This window comes from Anomaloglossus baeobatrachus, chromosome 3, assembly GCF_048569485.1.
Source record: "Anomaloglossus baeobatrachus isolate aAnoBae1 chromosome 3, aAnoBae1.hap1, whole genome shotgun sequence".
Lineage (NCBI taxonomy): Eukaryota > Metazoa > Chordata > Amphibia > Anura > Aromobatidae > Anomaloglossus > Anomaloglossus baeobatrachus.
Window position 1 is genome coordinate 366087586 of NC_134355.1, and position 27260 is coordinate 366114845.

General features: G+C 48.3%; 1 protein-coding gene across 3 annotated transcripts in view; it reads right to left on the reverse strand.

Annotated features, from left to right (window-relative positions):
• ORC3 (origin recognition complex subunit 3) overlaps positions 1-27260 on the reverse strand; it is a 172238-nt gene that overhangs the window by 9418 nt on the left and 135560 nt on the right. For all 3 annotated transcript variants that reach the window (XM_075340142.1, XM_075340143.1, XM_075340144.1), the window contains exons 16-20: positions 19351-19448; positions 14714-14811; positions 10035-10176; positions 9803-9910; positions 9385-9458 (exon numbers count right to left, since the gene is read on the reverse strand). In XM_075340142.1, coding sequence (XP_075196257.1) covers positions 9385-9458; positions 9803-9910; positions 10035-10176; positions 14714-14811; positions 19351-19448 — 520 coding nt within the window. The remainder of the gene's footprint in view (positions 1-9384; positions 9459-9802; positions 9911-10034; positions 10177-14713; positions 14812-19350; positions 19449-27260) is intronic.

Consider the following 27260-nt stretch of genomic DNA (forward strand, 5'->3'; position numbering starts at 1 on the left):
ACGACCAGTTGGAGGAACGAAAGGATCGAACCCTCGACTGAAGCCTACCCTGGGCAGGTTTCCTGGTCTTGGTTTGTCGCATGGAAGTACTCTTCCCGCCAGTAGCCTCTTTAATAATTTCATCCAGCTGTTCACCGAACAGCCGGGAACCAGCAAAAGGGAGCCCAGCAAGGTATTTCTTTGAAGAAGCATCCGCCTTCCACTCTCGAAGCCACAAGATCCTGCGGATAACGAGTGAATTAGCCGAAGCCACCGCAGTGCGGTGAGAAGCCTCTAGCATGGCAGACATGGCATAAGAAGAAAAACCTGAAGCTTGAGAGGTTAAGGCAACCATCTCGGGCATAGGGTCCTTGGTGAGGGAACGCATCTCCTCCAGACTAGCAGAGATGGCTTTGAGGGCCCACACTGCTGCAAAGGCTGGGGAAAACGCGCCCCTCGCCGCTTCATACACGGATTTGGCCAGAAGGTCAATCTGACGATCAGCAGCATCCTTAAGGGAAGTGCCATCAGCCACCGACACAACGGTCCGGGCTGAGAGCCTAGACACCGGGGGGGTCTACCTTTGGGGAGTGAGCCCACTCCTTGACCACCTCAGGTGGAAAAGGAAAACGGTCATCAGAACCACGCTTTGGGAAGCGTTTGTCAGGACAGGCCCTGGGTTTGGTCACAGCAGCCTGAAAACTGGAGTGGTTAAAGAACACACTCTTTACTCTCTTCGGCGAGGTAAACTGGTGCTTTTCTGCCAGAGAGGGCTGCTCTTCTGATACTGGCGGATTGAGATCCAGTACAGAATTAATGGAAGCAATCAAGTCACTAAATTTTGAGTCACCCTCGGAAGGGTCAATGGGGCACATGAAGTTAGCCTCCGAGCCTCCTGTATAGGCATCCTCCTCGTCCTGCGAGTCCTCAGCCCTTGAATCAGAGCCACGGGATGAGGAGGGAGAGGGAACCCCGCGGCGCCTCTTAGACGGACGGGGTCCGTGCCCTGATGAATCCTCTGTGAGCTCCAGTCCTAAGGGCCCCTTAGCAAGAGCATTAGAGGCACCCTGTGAAGGGGGCTGATGCATATTCATCAAAGTCCTGGACAAAAGTCCCATGGACTCAGCAAATGATTGGGAGATAGACCTAGAAAAAGACTCTACCCAGGCCGGGGGTTCAGCCACAGGTGCAGGAGCAGCCTGAGAGACCACTGGAGCCGAGACCCCAGGCCGTGGCACCTCCAAGTTAGAGCAAACCTCACAATGTGGATAGGTGCTTGCTTCAGGCAGCGGAAGCTTACATGCAGCACATACAGCATAAAGCTTTGGAGCCTTGCTCCTTGTGTGAGACATGCTGCCTGAGTGGAGGAAAAACGGCTTCTACAAAAGGAGTGATTCCCAGCGAGAATATAGCAGAGGTCCACAACCGGAGACCGGCTGCGGCTTACCAGACCGCTGGAGCGGTGATGTGTGCCCTCCAGATCCAGAAACCCGGACCCCCAATGCACAGCACCTCAGCAGGTGTGCAGAGTGCCGGACGCCAGAACAGAGTGAAGAAAATGGCCGCCGGAGCGAAGAGAGGGGGCGGGACAGGGGCGTCCCTGTATGAAAGGGCGGATCTGGAAGGCCATAGAGGCCTGCAGAGGGGGAGTCGCACCCAAGCAGTGGGGAGAGTCCCTCCCCTGTGCAGGACGGCCGCCGGGAGGGGCCATGCCTGTCTCTCGGCATGAGTGACATGCGAGGGCAGGAAATCGAAACTAGGCCTCCGGCGAAGCCGGGGCCTAAATTTGAGCAGCGCGGCCAACGCGCAGGCACCATCGGCGCAGTTCTCGGGCGAAAAGCCAGAGAACCCGCCGGAAATGTCAAAAAAACAGTAAAGACACAGTAAACACACTCTACCCACACATAAAGAACAGGGACCCCCAAAATATAAACGTCTCAAGGTACTTAGCTCTGAGACGCAGGGCCCGGTCCCTGAGGGTGAGTGCTCCGGTCCAGCAGGGTCCTCAAGGGGCTGTGGATGGAGACCGGTCTCCTGCCAGGCATGGAGACCGTGCTGGCTCCCACTTCAATCCAGAGCCCAGTGGGGATGGTGAAGGAGCACGGCATGTAAGGCTCCAGCCTTGGATAATCAACCTTACAACACCGCCGACACAGTGGGGTGAGAAGGGACATGCCGGGGGTCCAGACGTGGACCCGCATTTCTTCAATCTTCTTCCAAAAAAAAGGGAAAAAAAAAAAAAGGAAAAATCATATGGGAACGCATGTGTGCATGTATGCCTCCTGAACACAAAGCGAAAAACTGGTTAGGACTGGTTGACCAGGGGGTGTATAGGCTCAGAGGGAGGAGCTACACCTTTTAGGTGTAGTACTTTGTGTGTCCTCCGGAGGCAGAAGCTATACACCAAGGTTTGGGTCTCCCAAAGGAACGATAAAGAAATCTGACATGCAGCAAAAAAAAAAAAAAATTGCAAACCTCAGGTTGTGCAAAACTATTGCGACTTCTGGCAGCATGACATCACTGCTTATCTAATTCATGACGATGTGTGGCGTATCCAATATCAGAAATTTTAGTACCTGACTGGATTAAGATTTGTGCACTGACACTCGGCAGTGCACTCCACTTTCTAGATTCGCTATAATTCATTATAAGGGTTGCGCCTCTTTATCAATGAGGCGTGTCGGATTTCATCATCCCTCTTCGGGAAGACCAGCATGAACGCCAGTATTGATGAATCAGGGCCTTAGATCCCATTTAGACTTGACAAAGAAGGGAATTTTGTTTACTTACCGTAAATTCCTTTTCTTCTAGCTCCAATTGGGAGACCCAGACAATTGGGTGTATAGCTTCTGCCTCCGGAGGCCACACAAAGTATTACACTTAAAAGTGTAAACCCCTCCCCTCTGCCTATACACCCCCCCGTGCATCACGGGCTCCTCAGTTTTGGTGCAAAAGCAGGAAGGAGGTAACTTATAAATTGGTCTAAGGTAAATTCAATCCGAAGGATGTTCGGAGAACTGAAACCATGAACCAAAAGAACAATTCAACATGAACAACATGTGTACACAAAAAAACAACAGCCCGAAGGGAACAGGGGCGGGTGCTGGGTCTCCCAATTGGAGCTAGAAGAAAATGAATTTACGGTAAGTAAACAAAATTCCCTTCTTCTTTGTCGCTCCATTGGGAGACCCAGACAATTGGGACGTCCAAAAGCAGTCCCTGGGTGGGTAAAAGAATACCTCGGTAAAAGAGCCGTAAAACGGCCCCTTCCTACAGGTGGGCAACCGCCGCCTGAAGGACTCGCCTACCTAGGCTGGCATCTGCCGAAGCGTAGGTATGCACTTGATAGTGTTTCGTGAAAGTGTGCAGACTCGACCAGGTAGCCGCCTGACACACCTGCTGAGCCGTAGCCTGGTGCCGCAAAGCCCAGGACGCACCCACGGCTCTGGTAGAATGGGCCTTCAGCCCTGAAGGAACCAAAAGCCCAGAAGAGCGGTAGGCTTCCAGAATTGGTTCCTTGATCCACCGAGCCAAGGTTGACTTGGAAGCCTGCGACCCTTTACGCTGGCCAGCGACAAGGACAAAGAGCGCATCCGAGCGGCGCAGGGGCGCCGTACGAGAAATGTAGAGTCTGAGTGCTCTCACCAGATCTAACAAATGCAAATCCTTTTCACATTGGTGAACTGGATGAGGACAAAAAGAAGGTAAGGAGATATCCTGATTGAGATGAAAAGGGGATACCACCTTCGGGAGAAATTCCGGAACCGGGCGCAGAACCACCTTGTCCTGGTGAAACACAAGGAAGGGGGCTTTGCATGACAGCGCTGCTAGCTCAGACACTCTCCGAAGTGAAGTGACTGCCACTAGGAAGACCACCTTCTGCGAAAGACGTGATAGAGAGACGTCCCGCAGCGGCTCAAAAGGTGGTTTTTGAAGAGCCCGTAGAACCATGTTGAGATCCCAGGGTTCCAGCGGACGCTTGTAAGGTGGGACTATGTGGCAAACTCCCTGCAGGAACGTGCGGACCTGCGGAAGCCTGGCTAGACGCTTTTGAAAAAACACAGAGAGCGCCGAGACTTGTCCCTTAAGGGAGCCGAGAGACAAACCCTTTTCCATTCCGGATTGAAGGAAGGACAGAAAAGTGGGCAAGGCAAATGGCCAGGGAGTAAAACCCTGATCAGAGCACCAGGATAAGAAGATCCTCCACGCCCTGTGGTAGATCTTGGCGGACGTTGGTTTCCTGGCCTGTCTCATAGTGGCAATGACCTCTTGAGATAACCCTGAAGACGCTAGGATCCAGGACTCAATGGCCACACAGTCAGGTTGAGGGCCGCAGAATTCAGATGGAAAAATGGCCCTTGAGACAGCAAGTCTGGTCGGTCTGGTAGTGCCCACGGTTGGCCCACCGTGAGATGCCACAGATCCGGGTACCACGACCTCCTCGGCCAGTCTGGAGCGACGAGGATGGCGCGGCGGCAGTCGGACCTGATCTTGCGTAACACTCTGGGCAGCATTGCCAGAGGAGGAAACACATAAGGTAGTCGAAACTGCGACCAATCCTGAACTAATGCGTCCGCCGCCAGAGCTCTGTGATCTTGAGACCGTGCCATGAATGCCGGGACTTTGTTGTTGTGCCGAGACGCCATGAGATCGACGTCCGGCGTTCCCCAGCGGCAACAGATCTCTTGAAACACGTCCGGGTGAAGAGACCATTCCCCTGCGTCCATGCCCTGGCGACTGAGAAAGTCTGCTTCCCAGTTTTCTACGCCCGGGATGTGAACTGCGGAGATGGTGGAGGCTGTGGCTTCCACCCACAGCAGAATCCGCCGAACCTCCTGGAAGGCTTGCCGACTGCGTGTGCCGCCTTGGTGGTTGATGTATGCCACCGCCGTGGCGTTGTCCGACTGAATTCGGATTTGCCTGCCTTCCAGCCACGGCTGGAACGCCTTTAGGGCTAGATACACTGCCCTTATCTCCAGAACATTGATCTGAAGGGAGGACTCTGGCTGAGTCCAGGTACCCTGAGCCCTGTGGTGGAGAAAGACCGCTCCCCACCCTGACAGACTTGCGTCCGTCGTGACCACAGCCCAGGATGGGGGCAGGAAGGATTTCCCCTTCGACAGAGAAGTGGGAAGAAGCCACCACTGAAGGGAGGCCTTGGCTGCCCGAGAAAGGGAGACGTTCCTGTCGAGGGACGTCGACTTCCTGTCCCATTTGCGGAGAATGTCCCATTGAAGTGGACGCAAATGAAACTGCGCAAAAGGAACTGCCTCCATTGCTGCCACCATCTTCCCTAGGAAGTGCATGAGGCGCCTCAAGGGATGCGACTGGGCTCGAAGGAGAGATTGCACCCCTGTTTGTAGTGAACGCTGTTTGTCCAGCGGAAGCTTCACTATCGCTGAGAGAGTATGAAACTCCATGCCGAGATATGTCAGTGATTGGGCCGGTGTCAATTTTGACTTTGGGAAATTGATGATCCACCCGAATCTCTGGAGAGTCTCCAGAGCAATGTTCAGGCTGTGTTGGCATGCCCCCCGAGAGGGGGCCTTGACAAGCAGATCGTCTAAGTAAGGGATCACCGAGTGTCCCTGAGAGTGTAGGACTGCTACCACTGTTGCCATGACCTTGGTGAAGACCCGTGGGGCTGTCGCCAGGCCGAAAGGCAGTGCCACGAACTGAAGGTGTTCGTTCCCGATGGCGAAACGCAGGAAGCGCTGATGCTCTGGTGCAATCGGCACGTGGAGATAAGCATCCCTGATGTCGATTGATGCTAGGAAGTCTCCTTGGGACATTGAGGCGATGACGGAGTGGAGAGATTCCATCCGGAACCGCCTGGTTTTCACGTGTCTGTTGAGCAGTTTGAGGTCCAGAACGGGACGGAAAGATCCGTCCTTTTTTGGCACCACAAACAAGTTGGAGTAAAAACCTTGGCCCCATTGCTGAAGGGGAACAGGGATCACCACTCCCTCTGCCTTCAGAGTGCTCACCGCCTGAAGAAGAGCATCGGCTCGCTCGAGGGGTGGAGATGTTCTGAAGAAACGAGTCGGAGGACGAGAGCTGAACTCTATCCTGTAACCGTGAGACAGAATGTCTCTCACCCATCGGTCTTGGACATGTGGCAACCAGGCGTCGCAAAAGCGGGAGAGCCTGCCACCGACCGAGGATTTGGTTTGGGGAGGCCGAGAGTCATGAGGAGACCGCTTTGGGAGCGGTTCCTCCGGCGGTCTTCTTAGGACGTGACTTAGACCGCCATGAATCGGAGTTCCTCTGACCCTTCTGTGGCCTGTTGGACGAGGAGAATTGAGATCTGGCTGAGGGCCGAAAGGACCGAAACCTCGATTGTACCTTCCGTTGTGGAGGTCTGTTTGGTTTGGACTGTGGTAAGGACGAGTCCTTTCCCTTGGATTGTTTAATGTTTTCATTCAATCGCTCGCCAAACAGCTGAGATAGCTTGGAGTGCCCATACGGCTGCGAATGCCGGAGCAAAGGACGCGCCAATAGCTTCATAGATGGATTTCATCAGGAGCTCTATCTGCCTGTCAGTGGCATCCTTGAGTGATGCACCATCTGCCACTGCAACTATGGATCTAGCCGCCAGTCTAGAGACTGGAGGATCCACCTTCGGACACTGAGCCCAACCCTTGACTACGTCAGGGGGGAAGGGATAACGTGTGTCATTAAGGCGCTTAGTAAAGCGCTTATCTGGAAAAGCTCGGTGTTTCTGGACTGTATCCCTGAAGTCGGAGTGATCAAGAAATCCACTCCGTGTACGTTTGGGAAACCTAAAACGGAACTTCTCCTGCTGAGAAGCTGACTCCTCAATCGGAGGAGCTGGAGGAGAAAGATCCAACACCTGATTGATGGACGCTATAAGGTCATTTACTATGGCGTCCCCTTCAGGTGTATCAAGGTTGAGAGCGGTGTCAGGATCAGAGCCCTGATCTGCCCCATCCGCTTCATCCTCCAGAGAGTCCTCATGCTGAGACCCTGAACAGTGTGATGAAGTCGAGGGAAGCTCCCAGCGAGCCCGCTTAGCCGGTCTGGGACTGCGGTCCATGTCGGATTCCTCACCGTGGGACCTATGAGTCGCCCCAGGAGCACTTTGCTGCTCCAACCGAGGGGGGCCTGGGGTCAATGATTCAACTGTGCCCGGGGCCTGTGTTACCGGTCTGGACTGCAAAGCTTCTAGTATCTTAGCAGACCATTTATCCATAGACTCAGACAGTTTGTCAGCGAATACTGCAAACTCTGTCCCTGTCACCTGGACAGTGGCAGCAGGTGGTTCCACCTGGGCCGGGGGTCCCACCAGTGGCAGAGGCTCCGGCTGAGTGAGTGTCACAGGGGCCGAACATTGCACACAATGAGGGTAGGTGGAACCTGCAGGTAGCATAGCCGCACATGAGGTACAGGTTGCAAAATAAGCCTGTGCCTTGGCACCCTTGATTTTTGCGGACGACATGCTGTTGTCTCCTCTTAGAGCAATCAGAGAGGGTATATAGCCAAAGCAATAGTGCGGCCGTACAGAGTAAATGTATACAGTATAATCATATAAATATACACTACGGCACCCAGGGGGGCCATCACCTAGTGACAGGTGCGGCTTACCGACCGCCTGCAGCGGTTGTGTGACCACCAGATTCCCTGCCTGGGCCTCCCAGAGCTGTGGAGCTCGGTGTTGTCTCCCCTCTGAAGTTCTCCAGCGTCAGAAGTGCTGATAGGAATGGCTGCCAGCGTTCTGAGAGGAGGAGGGAGCCGTGGGCGTGCCTCAGAAAGTGCGGGAATCTGGTGCCCCACGGTGCTCAGTGAGGGGGGAGGAGGATACGAAGTATGCTCCAGCCCTCAGCGCTGACGTCCAGTGCAGCGTCCCGCCCTTACCCCTGACTGGCAGGCCCGGGGGCGGGAGTATGCGGTACTAGGCCGCAAAAGCCGGGGAGTAAAGTTATAAGCGCGGCCGGCAAACAAGCGCGGTCAGCGCGGTAGTCCCGGCGCATCAACACACCCAGCAGCTGCTGCAGCGTCCATAACACAGGCGCTCTATGCGCCGTCCCCAAGGGGACACAGAGTACCTCAGAGGAGCAGGGCCTTGTCCCTGACGATACCCGGTCTCCTGTCCAGCAGATTCCCCCAGGGGCTGCGGAGGGAGCACGGTCCCAGTGCCTGGTGACCGGTTAGGATCCCACTTCACCCAGAGCCCCTAAGGGATGGGGAAGGAAAACAGCATGTGGCTCCTGCCTATGTACCCGCAATGGGTACCTCAACCTTAACAGCACCGCCGACCAGAGTGGGGTGAGAAGGGAGCATGCCGGGGGCCCTGTTATGGGCCCTCTTTTCTTCCATCCGATATAATCAGCAGCTGCTGCTGACTAAATTGTGGAGCTATGCGTGCATGTGTGCCTCCTTCGCACAAAGCATAAAAACTGAGGAGCCCGTGATGCACGGGGGGGTGTATAGGCAGAGGGGAGGGGTTTACACTTTTTAAAGTGTAATACTTTGTGTGGCCTCCGGAGGCAGAAGCTATACACCCAATTGTCTGGGTCTCCCAATGGAGCGACAAAGAAATTCCTAGAAATGCTCATTTTCTAATTAACGTCCTATATAACCAGGCTGGCAAAGAAACAAGCAAAACACTTGTACACTGCGAGATTGGATCATTCACGCAGGCAATAAAATCATCGTTCTAGGTAGCATCATCTTATGTAAACTGGACATGTGCTGCCGAGAACTATGATATTCTATGTAAACAGAGCAATGGTATTAACAATCGTTCTATTCACAGTGAATTGCGGTCGGCTATTAAACGACCACTGAGCAGCATACTAGTTGCAGTCGGCCAATCTAAATGCAGCCTTCGGGCTCATTTATGCGTTCAGTTTTCATAGATATCACTTTTACTTATGACAGTCTACGGGGATATTCACATGTTCCATTTTTTCCCTCTGACCGTATGGTCTTGCATGTCCGATATTGATCCATGTTCCATATGAAAATTAGCAATGTGTTTGAAAAAAAATAATTGGGATGCCATCCATGTTCTGTCCAATTTTCACAGACTGATACATAGGTGAAGGTGGGGAAACTTTTTTTTTTGCCCAAAACTCAGTCTGTTTTATCGCATGCCAATAAAATGACATGTGAATGAAGCCTTATTAATTTCTACCAATTATCTGTTGAATCGATAGACATAATCCATGTTGCTTATTTAGCCAAGACTATTTGTGTGTAAATACCAGTGACAGTAGATCTGTGACACATAATTTAGGAGTGAACATGTCCAGGTTATTAATGAGCCACCACCGAACTGCGTCCAAGTTCTGAGCACAGGACAAGCCTTTGCATGTGCAGCATGTATGAATGCTCAGCTGCCGCATACACATTCTCTCTACTCTAGACAAATAAAAAGGATACTGAGTCATCTCATCCACTTGCTTCAGGGAATCCGAATCACCATCATCATCAGCGTTGACAACCGTTGCAAATGCCTGCAGATATGTACATAAAAATGGAAATAAGGTGACACGGATTGCTAAAAAAAAAAAAAAAAAACGTAAAAAAATCCTACATCATTCAATCTTACTTTGTCAACGAAAGCAACAAAGAAACGAGGATCAATCAAATCCCCAAGTTCTAGTTTACTAGGACAAAGGCTACGAATGTAGTTCCGATGACGCCCATTCCTTTTATCCGTGTAGTGTATTCTTGGTACCCATCATATGATTGGCAATAGTCTTCACTAATACAGTAAACTCTGTATTTTGAGGACACTACCTAACTTTCATAAATCAGTAGGGTGTATAGAGAACATATTGGGTGGCATATTACATACCTCTAACCAGTCGTAGAGGTTAATGAGTCTTCCACATTCAAGATGCAGTTTGTATGCAATGCATATATCAGGAGCTGCACTAGATAAGGCTCCATCATTTTCCAAGGACTCAGTGGAGAGAAGAGAGCAATGTTAAATTGTTGAATATTATGCTGATCCCCCCTAAATGTATAGTAAACCACTCCTATCACTAGATCACACAAGATTACATAAATGTCCGACTCCTTATTACCTTTAAATATGTTGCAGGGTTGTGTAGAGCTGTGTGCAGGGCGATACGCGGTACAGCATTCAGGTGTTTGCGCAGGATGCTAGCAGCACTAAAATAAACAACTTCATACAAAGGCTGCTCTTCTGGACGGGTTAAGTGATCTCTGAAACAAGGAGTAACACGGAGTTATTAGCAAACACTAGATCCATAAGGGTGCATTCAGAAAACTGAATAAATCCGACAGAGATCGGACCGGCCGTGCGTCTCCCGACTAGTCCGAGCATTGCGGACTGAATTATATGGTTGTCTGAATGCACCTTTAGTGTAGGAATCTGAAGAAGTGAGGAAACAAGTGCATAGATGGAACCAATAACAATGCTGCTGTCTCTAAAGTATGCTAAAGCACGGTTATGGCTAACTTCAAGGGCATGAATGCAGTCATGATCTCCTGGTAAAGCCTGCACCAAGGAAAAAGTCACTTTATACCTTAAGGCTAAGTTGGGTTTTTTTCTGCTGCGTTTTTTTGTGTGCAGGAAATCCTGTAAGTTATAACAGTTCATTCAAAGTGGATGTCATTTCATGAACGTCACTACCACGCTGCATTTAAAGATACAGTGGAATTTTGTTCTCCCCCCTCTCTCTTAGGCTTCTATAAGGAGCCTGAAAATTTGCATGTACAATAAGCAGGTTCGTTTTTAAGTGCACAATTTACCGTTTTTTGTTTTTTTTTCGTTTTAGAATCGAACTGGATTATAAAATGTACGCCAAATTTAGAGATAAGTAAAAAAAAATGGGGTACGTCTTATATTTCTGTGTTGTCTTACCAGACGGGGGTAGCTGTGGTGGTGGAGCAAAGTCAAAGGAGGTAGGGGTGGTGCTGGTGGGGGCTGTGCTGGCAGTCTTGGGGGCTGTTTGGAGCAGACCGATGTGGCGGGTGTGCCAGATGCTGTCTGTAGTGCAGGCTTCAAAGAAATGGCGCCCGGAGTGGAGAGTGCGCAGAATGAGCTCTCAGCTCAATGACAAGATCTTGAGTCAAGAGCTCCATCCATGCACGCAACGACTCCGGGCGCTATCATTTGAAGCCGGAGCATCTGGGACACCCGCTGCTCCACCCTGCTCCACACAGCCAGAAAGATAGACAGCCGACCACCTGCACAGGTAGGTAGGCAGTCAGCCGGCTGCCTGCACAGAGAGGCAGCCGGCTGGTCGCCCGCACAGCCAGCCAGCCGCACAGAGATCCGCCCGCACAGAGAGGCAGCCGGCCACACGCACAGACATCCGCCCACACAGCCCCTGTGCCAATTCTCCACCTCCCGGTCAGCTATATTTGAATTTTAACACGCACCCCTCATTTTCCGCCTACATTTTTGGGAGGAAAAGTGCGTCTTATAATCCGAAAAATACGGCAAATGTTTCTAAACTAAAAAAAAAAAAATCTGCTTCATGTGTGCACTAAAAATGAATAAAAGGGTGAAAAAAACATCCACAGATCTGTGGTTGGTTCCCAAAGATGTTTGGAACAACCTACTTGATAAGTTCCTTGAATAACTATGTACAAGTGTACCTAGATAAACTGATGATTTGAAAAAGTTTTGATGGCAAAAGGTGGCCACACCAAATATTGATTTGATTTAGATTTCTCTTTTGTTCAGTCATTTTAACAGTTTATTTTTATCAATTAACCCCTTCACCCCCGGCCACTAAAACAGCCTAATGACCGGGCCATTTTTTGCAATTCTGACCAGTGTCACTTTGACAGGTTATAACTCTGGAATGCTTCAACGGATCCTGGCGATTCTGAGATTGTTTTTTCGTGACATATTGTACTTCATGACAGTGGTAAATTTAGGCCGATATTTTTTGCGTTTATTTGTGAAAATTTAGGAAATTTTGCAAAAATTTTGAAAATTTCGCAATTTTCAAACTTTGAAAATTTATGCCTATAAATCTGAGAAATATGTCACACAAAATAGTTACTAAATAACATTTCCCACTTGTCTACTTTACATCAGCGCAATTTTCGAAACAAATTTTTTTTTCGTTAGAAAGTTAGAAGGGGTCAAAGTTAATCAGCAATTTCTCACTTTTCCAACAAAATTTACAAAAGAATTTTTTTTAGGGACCAGTTCACATTTGAGGTGACTTTGAGAGGCCGAGGTGACAGAAAATACCCAAAAGTGACCCCATTCTAAAATCTGCACCCCTCACTCTGCTCAAAACCACATCCAAGAAGTTTATTAACCCTTTAGGTGCTTCACAGCAACCAAAGCAATGTGGAAGGAAAAAATGAAAATTTTACTTTTTAACACAAAAATGTTACTTTAGCCATAAAATTTTAATTTTCACAAGGGAGAAAAGAGAAAGTGCACTCTACAATTTATTGTGCATTTTCTCCTGAGTACGCTGATACCCCATATGGGGTAAAAATCAATTGTTTGAGCACACGGCAGGGCTCGGAAGGCAAGGAGCGCCATTTGAATTTTTGACTGCAAAATTAGCTGCACTCATTAGCGGACGCCATGTCGGGTTTGAAGACCCCCTGAGGTGCCTAAACAATGGAGCTACCCCACAAGTGACCCCATTTTGGAAACTAGAGCCCTCAAATAATTTTTCTAGATGTTTGGTGAGCACTTTGAACCCCTGGGGGCTTTACAGAAGTTTATAACGTTGAGCCGTGAAAATAATTTTTTTTTTTTCACCACAAAACTGTTACTTGAACCACGTAGCTTTTTTTTTCACAAGGGTATCAGGAAAAAAATGTACCCTAAAACGTATTGTGCAATTTCTCCTGAGTACGACGATACCTCATATGTGGTGGAAAGTAATTGTTTGGGCGCATGGCAGGGCTCAGAAGAGAAAGCGCACCATTTGACAGCAAAATTGGTTGGAATCATTAGCGGACGCCATGTCATGTTTGGAGACCCCCTATGGTGCCTAAACAGTGGAGCTCCCTCACAAGTGACTCCATCCCCTCAAGGAAATTATCTAGATGTTTGGTGAGCCCCTTGCACCCCCAGGGGCTCCACAGAAGTTGATAACATTGAACCGTGAATTTTTTTATTTTTTTTTTACCACAAAATTTTTGCATCAACCAGGTAGCTTTTTTTTTTACAACGGTATCAGGAAAAACTGCACCATAAAACGTATTGTGCAATTTTTCCTGAGTACGCAGATACCTCATATGTGGTGGAAATAAATTGTTTGGGCGCATGGTGGGGCTCAGAAGAGAACGAACGCCATTTGACTTTTCAAACGCACAGACGCGGTGCACTGATCAACCGCTGCAGGACGCACATTCGGATGAGATACAAAAAGCATTGGTGATACGGAAAAAAAAGAAAAAGTCACACCAAAAATTGAGCAGGGATGCCGATCCGTTATGTGCATCCCTGATCAGCGCTTGGCGAGACGCACGGATGGATGCGATACAAAAAGCGTCGGGGATATGGAAAAAAGTCACGCCAAAAAATTGAGCAGGGATGCCGATCCATTATGTGCATCCCTGATCAGCGCTCGGCGGGACGCACGGATGGATGCGATACAAAAAGCGTCGGGGATACGGAAAAAAGTCACGCCAAAAATTGAGCAGGGATGCCGATCCGTTATGTGCATCCCTGATCAGCGCTTGGCGGGACACACTGATGCATGCGATACAAAAAGCGTCGCGGATACGGAAAAAAAGTCACGCCAAAAATTGAGCAGGGATGCAGATCCGTTATCTGCATCCCTGATCAGCGCTCGGCGGGACGCACGGACAGATGCGATACAAAAAGCGTCGGGGATATGGAAAAAAGTCAGACCGCAGGGGGCACGGGCAGGGGCCATCAGGGGAGCGTGCAGGGGCTGCAAGGGGAGTGGAATACTCACGTGGAGCAGGCGCAGAAGCGGTGACATTAGCGGCGGCAGCGGTGGCGTGGTACCACAAGTACCAGCCACTCCACGCTGCAGACATGTTGGGGGAGGCTCCCCAGACCAGCACAGGCCTGGGGAGGGCGGCCACCTGCAGATCAGACCGCCCCACTGCACACTGATTGGAGCGATTGCGCGTCATAGCACGATCGCTCCAATCAGTGCTGCAGGGGCTGGGGGCGGCATGTTTGAGATCCACCTATGATCTGCTGTAGCTGCTACGGCATCTCATAGCAGGATCTCATAGTATTGCACTAATTCGGGCATTATTTTTGCCGAAATCAGTGCGAATGATGTGGTTGGCGGTTCCGATTTAAACAGTTAATCACATCGATCGTCGATGGGGGTTGGCGATGCCACCCCCTGGGGTCAAGCAAAGGTCCCCTGCTGTAAGAAACAGCAGGGGACATCATTTGAAAGCCGTTGCTATGGCCACGGCAATCAAATGAAGTTTAGGCCGTAAAATTACGCCCCTGGTCGTTAAGTCACGTTAAAATAGGACGTATTTTACTGCCCTCGGTCGTGAAGGGGTTAAAAATGCTTATATTTCTCGTTTTAGAAGCATTCTTACTCTGCAGCACTTTTTCCACACCTGCCTTTGCACAGGACTGTGTATGTGACTGAACATATTGGTTGTGTGCAGCATTTTAGAATTATAGCTTAGCCTCTTTAATTATGTGATATTACGTGGACAGGGCATAGGAAAGATCTGTAACAATGTAACACTTTTACGAGACTATATATAACAGTAGACCCTGGCTAAAAAGTCGGATTGCGTGAGACACACACACCTAACAAGGCCATCGAGAAAGTCCACCACCTCAAGGCGAAGGGATTCAAATTTACTGGGTTTCTTTGTTCTTCTTGTTTCTTTCATTTCTAGCAGAGTCTAGAGACACAAAAGGGATAAATTAAATGAGATACAGCCTGTCTAAATAAATATCTTCCATCCTAACATCAGGTTTCAATCAGATGTTTTTCTGACCCACTAGTGAACTCAGATTGGGATCTGTATGGTCTTAAATGTGATCATGTATCAGAATACCAAAGAAAAAACAACAGCGGTGAGTTATTTTAAATGCACATTTGTGAATAGGAATGTTATCTTGTCTGGTACACGTTATGTATGCTTCATGAATTATCCTAGAAGGCAAAAGAAAAAAAAATATTACATACTTCTCATATTAGAAAGAATTTATGTAGTTTCTTGGCTTGATAAATAGATATATTTTTATTTATACATAAATAATATTAATAGGAACTAGTCACGTCCTTTTAACGTTCCCCCGACAATTATAGCGCTCTATGAGTAAATCCCACGCCTCTGGGCTCACAACCAGCAACCTGGGCATATGCATTGAGGCTGAGTATACAGCGTGTCCACCCATATCCTGTCCACCGCCATTAACTTGAGAACGGCAGCAGCTATATGCATAGAAGTGGTGTCTAGGTATAGTAAAGTAGCCATGCGCAACGCAATGAAACCACCTAGAGCGCCACATGGTGGAAAACAACGGCATTAGCATTTTTATCTCAAAAGCGCAATAAGATGGAGAAAAAAAAAGTGAATTACAAAGTTGTAGGGCATCAGACACCTTGCATACAGAAATGCTATGATATGAAACCCATGACCCCCCAAAACATTGAATGCTGGTCACGCATATGGTGCTCATTTAACTTTGATTCTCAAAGTGGCCACCGTCAGCTGCAATGCACATCTTGACTCTGGACAGCATACTGTATCCTGCTGCATGTTCTGCAATATGGTAGGTGACACATTTGCACAAGCATCTGTGATACATCGTCGTAGGTCCTGCAATGTTGGTGGAGGGGTCGCATACACCTGCTGTTTGATGTGACCTCACAGAAAGAAGTCCAATGGGGTCAGGTCAGGTGAGCGTGGAGGCCACTCCACACAGCCACCATACCCAATGACTTGTAGGAAGATCTCCATAAGGTATCGCTTCAGCCTTGTGAGTTTTACACGCTCTAATCAAAGCATTTCTGTATGCAAGGTGTCGATTCGTATTGACTTGATGATGCCCTACAACTTTGTAATTCAGTTTTTTTCTCTATCTCGTTCCGTTTTCAAGATAAAAATGCTAACTCCGTTGTTTTCCACCAGGTGGTGCAATAGGTGGTTTCATTGCGTAGCGCATGGCTACTTTACTATACCCAGACACCACTTCTATGCCTATAGCTGCCGCTGTTCTCAAGTTCGCCTTCTAGGATAGATCATGAAGGGACTATTACATGTATCAGACTAGACAACATACATATTCTTATTTTAGTTATTTTACATTAGTGTTCTAGGATTAGTAGCTGTTTATATTCTGCCACCTCTCATTGAAAAAAGCCTACGAGTACTGATTCCCTCCAAAGTTTGAAATTGGATATGTCTGTATTCTTTGACCAGGCTAAGCGACAAGGTATTTTGTATTCTGCGTAAACCAGCAAGACTGTGATTACATTTAAACCCTTTCTGCTATGCAAATAGTCAATGGATTTGCAGAAATCAGATTTATATGGTGCATCCCAATAATTGAAGCATGTGTCATTCAATTCAAATTAGAATCAACAATTTTCTATCTGCTATAAATAAACAATGGAAAGAAAAATGTGCAGTGACTGCTCTTGTTTTGCTGACTACAGACTGCTGGCGGAAGTCTGTAATTTACTTTCTAACATATACATATATGTATATATACATATATCTATCTACAAATATACAGCGGGTGAAATAAGTATTGAACATAATCACCAATTTTCTAAGTACATATAATTTTAAAGGTTTTATTGACATAAAATTTCTTACCAGATGTTGGTAACAACCCATTCAATCAACACAGGCAAATAAAACAATTCATAGATGTCCATAAATTAAGTTAAGTTATGTGGAATAATGAGAAATAACGCATGGGGAAAGTATTGAACACACTTACTGAAATATATTTAATACTTCGTACAAAATCCTTTTTTGGTGATGGCAGCTTCAAGACACCTCCTGTATGGAGAGACTAGTTACATGCATTGCTCAAGTGTGATTTTGACCCAGTCTTCCACACACTCTTCAAATAATGAAGGTTCCAACAGCTCCTTCTATGAACTCTGAGCTTTACCTCCTACCATACATTTTCTACTGGATTCAGGTCAGGTGATTGTCTGGGCTATTTTAGGAGCTCTATTTTCTTTCTCTGAAACCAATTATGAGTTTCCTTGTGTGTTGGTCTTGCTGAAATGTCCAAATCATTTAATTTTCATCATCCTGGTAGATGGCAGCAGATTTTAATCAATAATGTCTCTGTGCAGTATTCTGAAAAACAGCCCCACATCATGATGATTATTTTGGGGTGATTGCAGTGCTTTTTGGCCTCCAAACATGGTGTATATTTTGGCATCCAAAGAGTTCAATGTTGGTGTCATCTGACCAGACTATATTCTCCCAGTATTTTACTAGCTTGTCTAAATGTTGTTGTGCAAATTTTAAACGTACCTCAACATGTTGTTTGTTCAGCTGTGGAGTCTTACCTGGTGAGTGTGTATATAGGCCATGGAATTTGAGTGGATTACTTAATGTTCTCTATGAAATAATTGTAACTGCTAATTCCAAGTCTTTCTGTAGTTCTCCATAGGTGGTTATTGTCTCTTGGACAACTCTTCTGATAATGCTTTTCACTACTGTCTAAAACTTTGCGGGGAGCACCTAGTCTTGGTTGGTTTACGGTGAAAATCTGTTCTTTTTACTTCCAGATTATGGCCCCCAACAGTACTCACTTGCACCTTCAGTGGTTTAGAAACTCTCCTCTAACCAATGCCATCAGTATGTTTTGCAACAATAAGGTTGAAAATGTCTTGAAACATCTCATGATGGGTAAAACCAGTGAGCAGTCTCTTGTGTGGCACCATGGTAATGAGAAACTTTGATAGGCCATCAGTTGAACCAGCTGATATTTTTCACTAAATGACAGGATTGCTTTCTACTTACTGATCGATTTCAGCTGGTGTCATGACTTTTCATGTGGTCAATACTTTGTCCTTGTGTTATTTCTCATTATTATAATTCACTAACTGTATGGACATATACAGTTTTGTTTGCCTGTGTGTATTGGATGGGTTGTTACCAGCATCTGGTGAGAAATTTATGTCAATAGCATCTTTAGAAATATATTTACTTAGCAAATTGGAGAGGTGTTCAAAAAGTGTATGTAATATCTCTCTCTCTCTATAATATATAGTTCTTCTTTGTTTGATGGCTTATGACTATCCATCTTCCTCTTGATTACATTCCAGAGGTTTTCAATGGGGTTCAGGTCTGGAGATTGGGCTGGCCATGACAGGGTTTTGATGTGGTGGTCCTTCATCCACACAATGATTGACCTAGCTGTGTGGCATGGCGCATGTCCTGCTGGAAACTCCAGTCCTCAGAGTTGGGGAACATTGCCTGAGCAGAAGGAAGCAACTGTTTATCCAGGATAGCCTTGTATGCGGCTTGATTCATACGTCCTTTGCAAAGTTTAATCTGCCCAATTGGACCATAGAGGACTGGAGTAAGATAATCTTCTCTGATGAGTCTAATTTTCAGCTTTCCTCAACACCTGGTCGTCTAATGGTTAGACGGAGACCTGGAGAGGCGTACAAGCCAGTGTCTTGCACCCACTGTGAAATTTGGTGGAGGATCGGTGATGATCTGGGGATGCTTCAGCAAGGCTGGAATTGGACAGATTAAACTGCATTTTTTTTTTTATTTTGACCATTTCTCATTTTCAGAAAATAAATACAAAATGTATTGCTTGGAAATTCGAAGACATGTTGTCAGTATTTTATAGAATAAAAAAACAATTTACATTTTAATCAGAAATATACCTATAATGAGAACAATCAGAGAAACGGAAAATTTTGAAGTGGCCTCTTAATTTTTGCCAGACCTGTCTGTGTGTGTGTGCCATATATATATATATATATATATATATATATATATATAAAAAACTGTAGACAGAGATTGATTTTAGATTTAAGGTTGCAATATTATTAAGTTGTGCTTTCTTCCATCAAATCTAATATGCTATGAGATATGGGGAAGCATGGAAACAATCACAGCACTATAAAGGAGTAAGTGGTCAAATGATGCTTCACTTTAACACTGCATCTATAGCTTTCAGTCCTAGCGTTTGTAGGCATATACAAGCTGTCACTTGTACAGCACTTCCGTATGTCTGCACAGACAGGTGGAGATATGGCCTCTGTCCTCCTCCTCTGCTTTCCCTTCTGTATGGCATATCACAGATTGGGGCAGAGGAAGCAGAACGTATTAGTAAATAACATAACTTTAGGGCATGTTAGAGATATGCCAATTATATTCAAAAAGACATCAATTACTTTAAAGCTCATGTATGGCACATTGCAATGGAACTACTAAGATATTACACACTTTCTGAAGCTGGTAAAGGTCAGTCTTCTTCTGCAAGCCTTTTTGTGTGGAGTTTTCTTCATCCTCTACATTTTGTAAGTTATCACCTGCCACACCACCTATATTTATATTGCAAAAAAAAAAAAAAGAATAACAGTTGGAGAGCCATTGTTTAAAGTGGTATTTCCATCTCAAAGATTCTATCTTAATATGTAGCATATGTTGTAGTAATAATAATAATAATATTTGCAAATACCTCCAATTAGAAAAGTAGTATAGTTCTCCTGATGTAGCCATGTTACCTCATGAGCAGGGCATTGCAGCTTAGGTATCCATGGTTATGACCACAAGCAACTAACTAACTAGCTGTCACTATATGAATGGATCTAACCATAGAGACCTACGCTGCAATGTCCTGCACATGAGGTAAGAGACATAGCTAATCAGGAGAACTATACTACATTTTTAATTGCAGGCATTTGCTGATATTACTATTGTTACCTCTCCTACATATTGTGATAGGATCTTAGAGATGGGAATACTTCTTTAAAGTGTTATAAAACTTGTTTAACACCAGAGATATACGAACCAGACTAGTTTCTAGGGTCACGCTGCCTGACCACCTAAAAGAAATGTACAAGTGACTGCTCATAAAAATCTCTCAGAAATGTTGTAGTTTCAAGAATTGGAACCATGATCTGACATGCGAGGAGGCAGAGGACAACGTGTCTGTAGCCGCATAGATGCTTTAATTTTTTTTTTTAATTAGTCCATCACATATTGGATGTAATTCGCACCTCAAATAAATTTCACTATATGACTACCATCCTAAGGAGTACTTTGAACACTACGACATCGCAGCTGCGATGTCGGTGGGGTCAAATCGAAAGTGACGCACATCCGGCGTCGCTATCGATGTCGTAGTGTGTAAATCCTTTTACATACGATTAACGAGCGCAAAAGCGTCGTTATTGTATGATCGGTGTAGGGTCCGACATTTCCATAATGCCGATGCAGAGATGGTACGATGTTGTTCCTCGTTCCAGCAGGCAGCACACATCGCTGTGTGTGAAGCCGCAGGAGTGAGGAACATCTCCTACCTGCGACCCGGCTGCAATGCGGAAGGAAGGAGGTGGGCGGGATGTTTACGTCCCGCTCATCTCCGCCCCCTCCGCTCCTATTGGCCGCCTGCCATGTGACGTCGCTGTGACGCTGCACGACCCGCCCCCTTAGGAAGGAGGCGGTTCGCCGGCCAGAGCGGCGTCGCAGGGCGGGTGAGTGCATGTGAAGCTGCCGTAGCGATAATGTTCGCTACGGCAGCAATCACAAGATATCGCTGCTGCGACGGGGGTTGGGTACTATCGCACTCGGCATCACTACAATCGGCTTGCGATGTCGTGGTGTGCAAAGTACCCCTAATGGCTCCTTGCTCCACTGCACATTGCCATGCTGGATTCTGGATGTAAAAAGAACCTGGGAGTGATGAGGAGCAAGAAAATAGTGCAGTCAAATCTGGGATCTGATTTTTTTTTAACCTCTGGGACCTTGTCATGGGTAAGAATTCATATTGGTGTCTAGTATGAGGTTTGTAGCTTTTCATCCAGCCTTTCCTACTTTGTGTGAATGTTTGTGTATAACCATTGTTCTTTTCCACCCCCTGGATATTATTCCTAGGCAGTCCGCAGAATCTGAAGAGAAGAACCCATCAGCGAAGACTATAGTACAGAATGAGAGCCCGGTAAGAGTCTATGTCTGGCATTTTAAATTGTATAGTCACATCTCTACTTTTTTTTACCACCACATATAAAGCCAACTAAACACTGTGTCAGAAGACCTTACTGGGCCAGTGGCAGGTTTTCTGACTGGAGGGCAAAAGTCTTTAAAGCCCCAATACACAATGGAGTGATGTCGGTCAAAACTGCCTGACGGGGGATTTTGTCTCAGTTTGCATCATCCCGGAGTTTGCGCACTACTTCAGTTTGAAGCCAGGACGCGTACACCCGGCTGCATAGTGTGCATGACTAAAACTCCGGGGTCCTGCACACTGAGCCGAAATCCCCCGTTGAACGCGAGGGCGGCGGAGAGATGAGCGAGATCATCCTCTGATGCTGCACATTCATTAGCATGTTAGCACACCCACAGGGGTGTGCTAACATGCTAATGGAGCCAACTAGCCAAGGAACTAATGCCCAGGGGTCTAGTCCCCTCGCTCATTAGCATAGTGTAAAAGATCTTTAGAAATACTTTTTCTAAAGATCCCTTTATCTATGCTAGTGTATACAGGGACGGTTAGGCAGGGATTAGCAATATACACCCAGAACTGCTCGTAGTTCTGGGTGCATATTGCATCTGACAGGTTCATTTTAAGTCATTGACACACAATTGGAAAAATAAAAAAGTCGTATCTACATGAATATGTATTTAATGAACTCAGTGGCATATATACAGGCGTGTCACTGTACTCAGAGGCATACATGCAGACGTTATCCAACATTTCGGCCTCACGCTCGGCATTTATCAGGGAAATTTTATCTAGAGGAGTACAGTCGAAGAGACAATATTTTCATGGTTGTAGAATAATTCTGTAAGAAATGCCTAGATTTGAGCAGAGTAGGCCCTACATAAAGCATGAAAACGAAAAAGAGAACAGACGATCAAAGCCCAATAAAGATAAAGATCAAAATTGTACAAATGAAGGGAATTTTGTTTACTTACCGTAAATTCCTTTTCTTCTAGCTCCAATTGGGAGACCCAGACAATTGGGTGTATAGCTTCTGCCTCCGGAGGCCACACAAAGTATTACACTTAAAAGTGTAAACCCCTCCCCTCTGCCTATACACCCCCCCCGTGCATCACGGGCTCCTCAGTTTTGGTGCAAAAGCAGGAAGGAGGTAACTTATAAATTGGTCTAAGGTAAATTCAATCCGAAGGATGTTCGGAGAACTGAAACCATGAACCAAAAGAACAATTCAACATGAACAACATGTGTACACAAAAAAACAACAGCCCGAAGGGAACAGGGGCGGGTGCTGGGTCTCCCAATTGGAGGTAGAAGAAAAGGAATTTACGGTAAGTAAACAAAATTCCCTTCTTCTTTGTCGCTCCATTGGGAGACCCAGACAATTGGGACGTCCAAAAGCAGTCCCTGGGTGGGTAAAAGAATACCTTGGTAAAAGAGCCGTAAAACGGCCCCTTCCTACAGGTGGGCAACCGCCGCCTGAAGGACTCGCCTACCTAGGCTGGCATCTGCCGAAGCGTAGGTATGCACTTGATAGTGTTTCGTGAAAGTGTGCAGACTCGACCAGGTAGCCGCCTGACACACCTGCTGAGCCGTAGCCTGGTGCCGCAAAGCCCAGGACGCACCCACGGCTCTGGTAGAATGGGCCTTCAGCCCTGAAGGAACCGTAAGCACAGAAGAGCGGTAGGCTTCCAGAATTGGTTCCTTGATCCACCGAGCCAAGGTTGACTTGGAAGCCTGCGACCCTTTACGCTGGCCAGCGACAAGGACAAAGAGCGCATCCGAGCGGCGCAGGGGCGCCGTACGAGAAATGTAGAGTCTGAGTGCTCTCACCAGATCTAACAAATGCAAATCCTTTTCACATTGGTGAACTGGATGAGGACAAAAAGAAGGTAAGGAGATATCCTGATTGAGATGAAAAGGGGATACCACCTTCGGGAGAAATTCCGGAACCGGGCGCAGAACCACCTTGTCCTGGTGAAACACCAGGAAGGGGGCTTTGCATGACAGCGCTGCTAGCTCAGACACTCTCCGAAGTGAAGTGACTGCCACTAGGAAGACCACCTTCTGCGAAAGACGTGATAGAGAGACGTCCCGCAGCGGCTCAAAAGGTGGTTTTTGAAGAGCCCGTAGAACCATGTTGAGATCCCAGGGTTCCAGCGGACGCTTGTAAGGTGGGACTATGTGGCAAACTCCCTGCAGGAACGTGCGGACCTGCGGAAGCCTGGCTAGACGCTTTTGAAAAAACACAGAGAGCGCCGAGACTTGTCCCTTAAGGGAGCCGAGAGACAAACCCTTTTCCATTCCGGATTGAAGGAAGGACAGAAAAGTGGGCAAGGCAAATGGCCAGGGAGTAAAACCCTGATCAGAGCACCAGGATAAGAAGATCCTCCACGCCCTGTGGTAGATCTTGGCGGACGTTGGTTTCCTGGCCTGTCTCATAGTGGCAATGACCTCTTGAGATAACCCTGAAGACGCTAGGATCCAGGACTCAATGGCCACACAGTCAGGTTGAGGGCCGCAGAATTCAGATGGAAAAATGGCCCTTGAGACAGCAAGTCTGGTCGGTCTGGTAGTGCCCACGGTTGGCCCACCGTGAGATGCCACAGATCCGGGTACCACGACCTCCTCGGCCAGTCTGGAGCGACAAGGATGGCGCGGCGGCAGTCGGACCTGATCTTGCGTAACACTCTGGGCAGCATTGCCAGAGGAGGAAACACATAAGGTAGTCGAAACTGCGACCAATCCTGAACTAATGCGTCCGCCGCCAGAGCTCTGTGATCTTGAGACCGTGCCATGAATGCCGGGACTTTGTTGTTGTGCCGAGACGCCATGAGATCGACGTCCGGCGTTCCCCAGCGGCAACAGATCTCTTGAAACACGTCCGGGTGAAGAGACCATTCCCCTGCGTCCATGCCCTGGCGACTGAGAAAGTCTGCTTCCCAGTTTTCTACGCCCGGGATGTGAACTGCGGAGATGGTGGAGGCTGTGGCTTCCACCCACAGCAGAATCCGCCGAACCTCCTGGAAGGCTTGCCGACTGCGTGTGCCGCCTTGGTGGTTGATGTATGCCACCGCCGTGGCGTTGTCCGACTGAATTTGGATTTGCCTGCCTTCCAGCCACGGCTGGAACGCCTTTAGGGCTAGATACACTGCCCTTATCTCCAGAACATTGATCTGAAGGGAGGACTCTGGCTGAGTCCAGGTACCCTGAGCCCTGTGGTGGAGAAAGACCGCTCCCCACCCTGACAGACTCGCGTCCGTCGTGACCACAGCCCAGGATGGGGGCAGGAAGGATTTCCCCTTCGACAGAGAAGTGGGAAGAAGCCACCACTGAACGGAGGCCTTGGCTGCCCGAGAAAGGGAGACGTTCCTGTCGAGGGACGTCGACTTCCTGTCCCATTTGCGGAGAATGTCCCATTGAAGTGGACGCAAATGAAACTGCGCAAAAGGAACTGCCTCCATTGCTGCCACCATCTTCCCTAGGAAGTGCATGAGGCGCCTCAAGGGATGCGACTAGGCTCGAAGGAGAGATTGCACCCCTGTTTGTAGTGAACGCTGTTTGTCCAGCGGAAGCTTCACTATCGCTGAGAGAGTATGAAACTCCATGCCGAGATATGTCAGTGATTGGGCCGGTGTCAATTTTGACTTTGGGAAATTGATGATCCACCCGAATCTCTGGAGAGTCTCCAGAGCAATGGTTCAGGCTGTGTTGGCATGCCCCCCGAGAGGGGGCCTTGACAAGCAGATCGTCTAAGTAAGGGATCACCGAGTGTCCCTGAGAGTGTAGGACTGCTACCACTGTTGCCATGACCTTGGTGAAGACCCGTGGGGCTGTCGCCAGGCCGAAAGGCAGTGCCACGAACTGAAGGTGTTCGTTCCCGATGGCGAAACGCAGGAAGCGCTGATGCTCTGGTGCAATCGGCACGTGGAGATAAGCATCCCTGATGTCGATTGATGCTAGGAAGTCTCCTTGGGACATTGAGGCGATGACGGAGCGGAGAGATTCCATCCGGAACCGCCTGGTTTTCACGTGTCTGTTGAGCAGTTTGAGGTCCAGAACGGGACGGAAAGATCCGTCCTTTTTTGGCACCACAAACAAGTTGGAGTAAAAACCTTGGCCCCATTGCTGAAGGGGAACAGGGATCACCACTCCCTCTGCCTTCAGAGTGCTCACCGCCTGAAGAAGAGCATCGGCTCGCTCGGGGGGTGGAGATGTTCTGAAGAAACGAGTCGGAGGACGAGAGCTGAACTCTATCCTGTAACCGTGAGACAGAATGTCTCTCACCCATCGGTCTTGGACATGTGGCAACCAGGCGTCGCAAAAGCGGGAGAGCCTGCCACCGACCGAGGATTTGGTTTGGGGAGGCCGAGAATCATGAGGAGGCCGCTTTGGGAGCGGTTCCTCCGGCGGTCTTCTTAGGACGTGACTTAGACCGCCATGAATCGGAGTTCCTCTGACCCTTCTGTGGCCTGTTGGACGAGGAGAATTGAGATCTGGCTGAGGGCCGAAAGGACCGAAACCTCGATTGTACCTTCCGTTGTGGAGGTCTGTTTGGTTTGGACTGTGGTAAGGACGAGTCCTTTCCCTTGGATTGTTTAATGATTTCATCCAATCGCTCGCCAAACAGGCGGTCGCCAGAAAATGGCAACCCGGTTAAGAACTTTTTGGAAGCAGAGTCTGCCTTCCATTCACGTAGCCACATGGCCCTGCGGACTGCCACCGAATTGGCGGATGCTACCGCCGTACGGCTCGCAGAGTCCAGGACAGCATTCATGGCGTAGGACGCAAACGCCGACGCCTGAGAGGTTAAGGACACAACCTGCGGAGTAGAGGCACGTGCGACTGCATTAATCTCAGACTGACAAGCTGAGATAGCTTGGAGTGCCCATACGGCTGCGAATGCCGGAGCAAAGGACGCGCCAATAGCTTCATAGATGGATTTCATCAGGAGCTCTATCTGCCTGTCAGTGGCATCCTTGAGTGATGCACCATCTGCCACTGCAACTATGGATCTAGCCGCCAGTCTAGAGACTGGAGGATCCACCTTGGGACACTGAGCCCAACCCTTGACTACGTCAGGGGGGAAGGGATAACGTGTGTCATTAAGGCGATTAGTAAAGCGCTTATCTGGAAAAGCTCGGTGTTTCTGGACTGTATCCCTGAAGTCGGAGTGATCAAGAAATCCACTCCGTGTACGTTTGGGAAACCTAAAACGGAACTTCTCCTGCTGAGAAGCTGACTCCTCAATCGGAGGAGCTGGAGGAGAAAGATCCAACACCTGATTGATGGACGCTATAAGGTCGTTTACTATGGCGTCCCCTTCAGGTGTATCAAGGTTGAGAGCGGTGTCAGGATCAGAGCCCTGATCTGCCCCATCCGCTTCATCCTCCAGAGAGTCCTCATGCTGAGACCCTGAACAGTGTGATGAAGTCGAGGGAAGCTCCCAGCGAGCCCGCTTAGCCGGTCTGGGACTGCGGTCCATGTCGGATTCCTCACCGTGGGACCTATGAGTCGCCCCAGGAGCACTTTGCTGCTCCAACCGAGGGGGGCCTGGGGTCAATGATTCAACTGTGCCCGGGGCCTGTGTTACCGGTCTGGACTGCAAAGCTTCTAGTATCTTAGCAGACCATTTATCCATAGACTCAGACAGTTTGTCAGCGAATACTGCAAACTCTGTCCCTGTCACCTGGACAGTGGCAGCAGGTGGTTCCACCTGGGCCGGGGGTCCCACCAGTGGCAGAGGCTCCGGCTGAGTGAGTGTCACAGGGGCCGAACATTGCACACAATGAGGGTAGGTGGAACCTGCAGGTAGCATAGCCGCACATGAGGTACAGGTTGCAAAATAAGCCTGTGCCTTGGCACCCTTGATTTTTGCGGACGACATGCTGTTGTCTCCTCTTAGAGCAATCAGAGAGGGTATATAGCCAAAGCAATAGTGCGGCCGTACAGAGTAAATGTATACAGTATAATCATATAAATATACACTACGGCACCCAGGGGGGCCAGCACCTAGTGACAGGTGCGGCTTACCGACCGCCTGCAGCGGTTGTGTGACCACCAGATTCCCTGCCTGGGCCTCCCAGAGCTGTGGAGCTCGGTGTTGTCTCCCCTCTGAAGTTCTCCAGCGTCAGAAGTGCTGATAGGAATGGCTGCCAGCGTTCTGAGAGGAGGAGGGAGCCGTGGGCGTGCC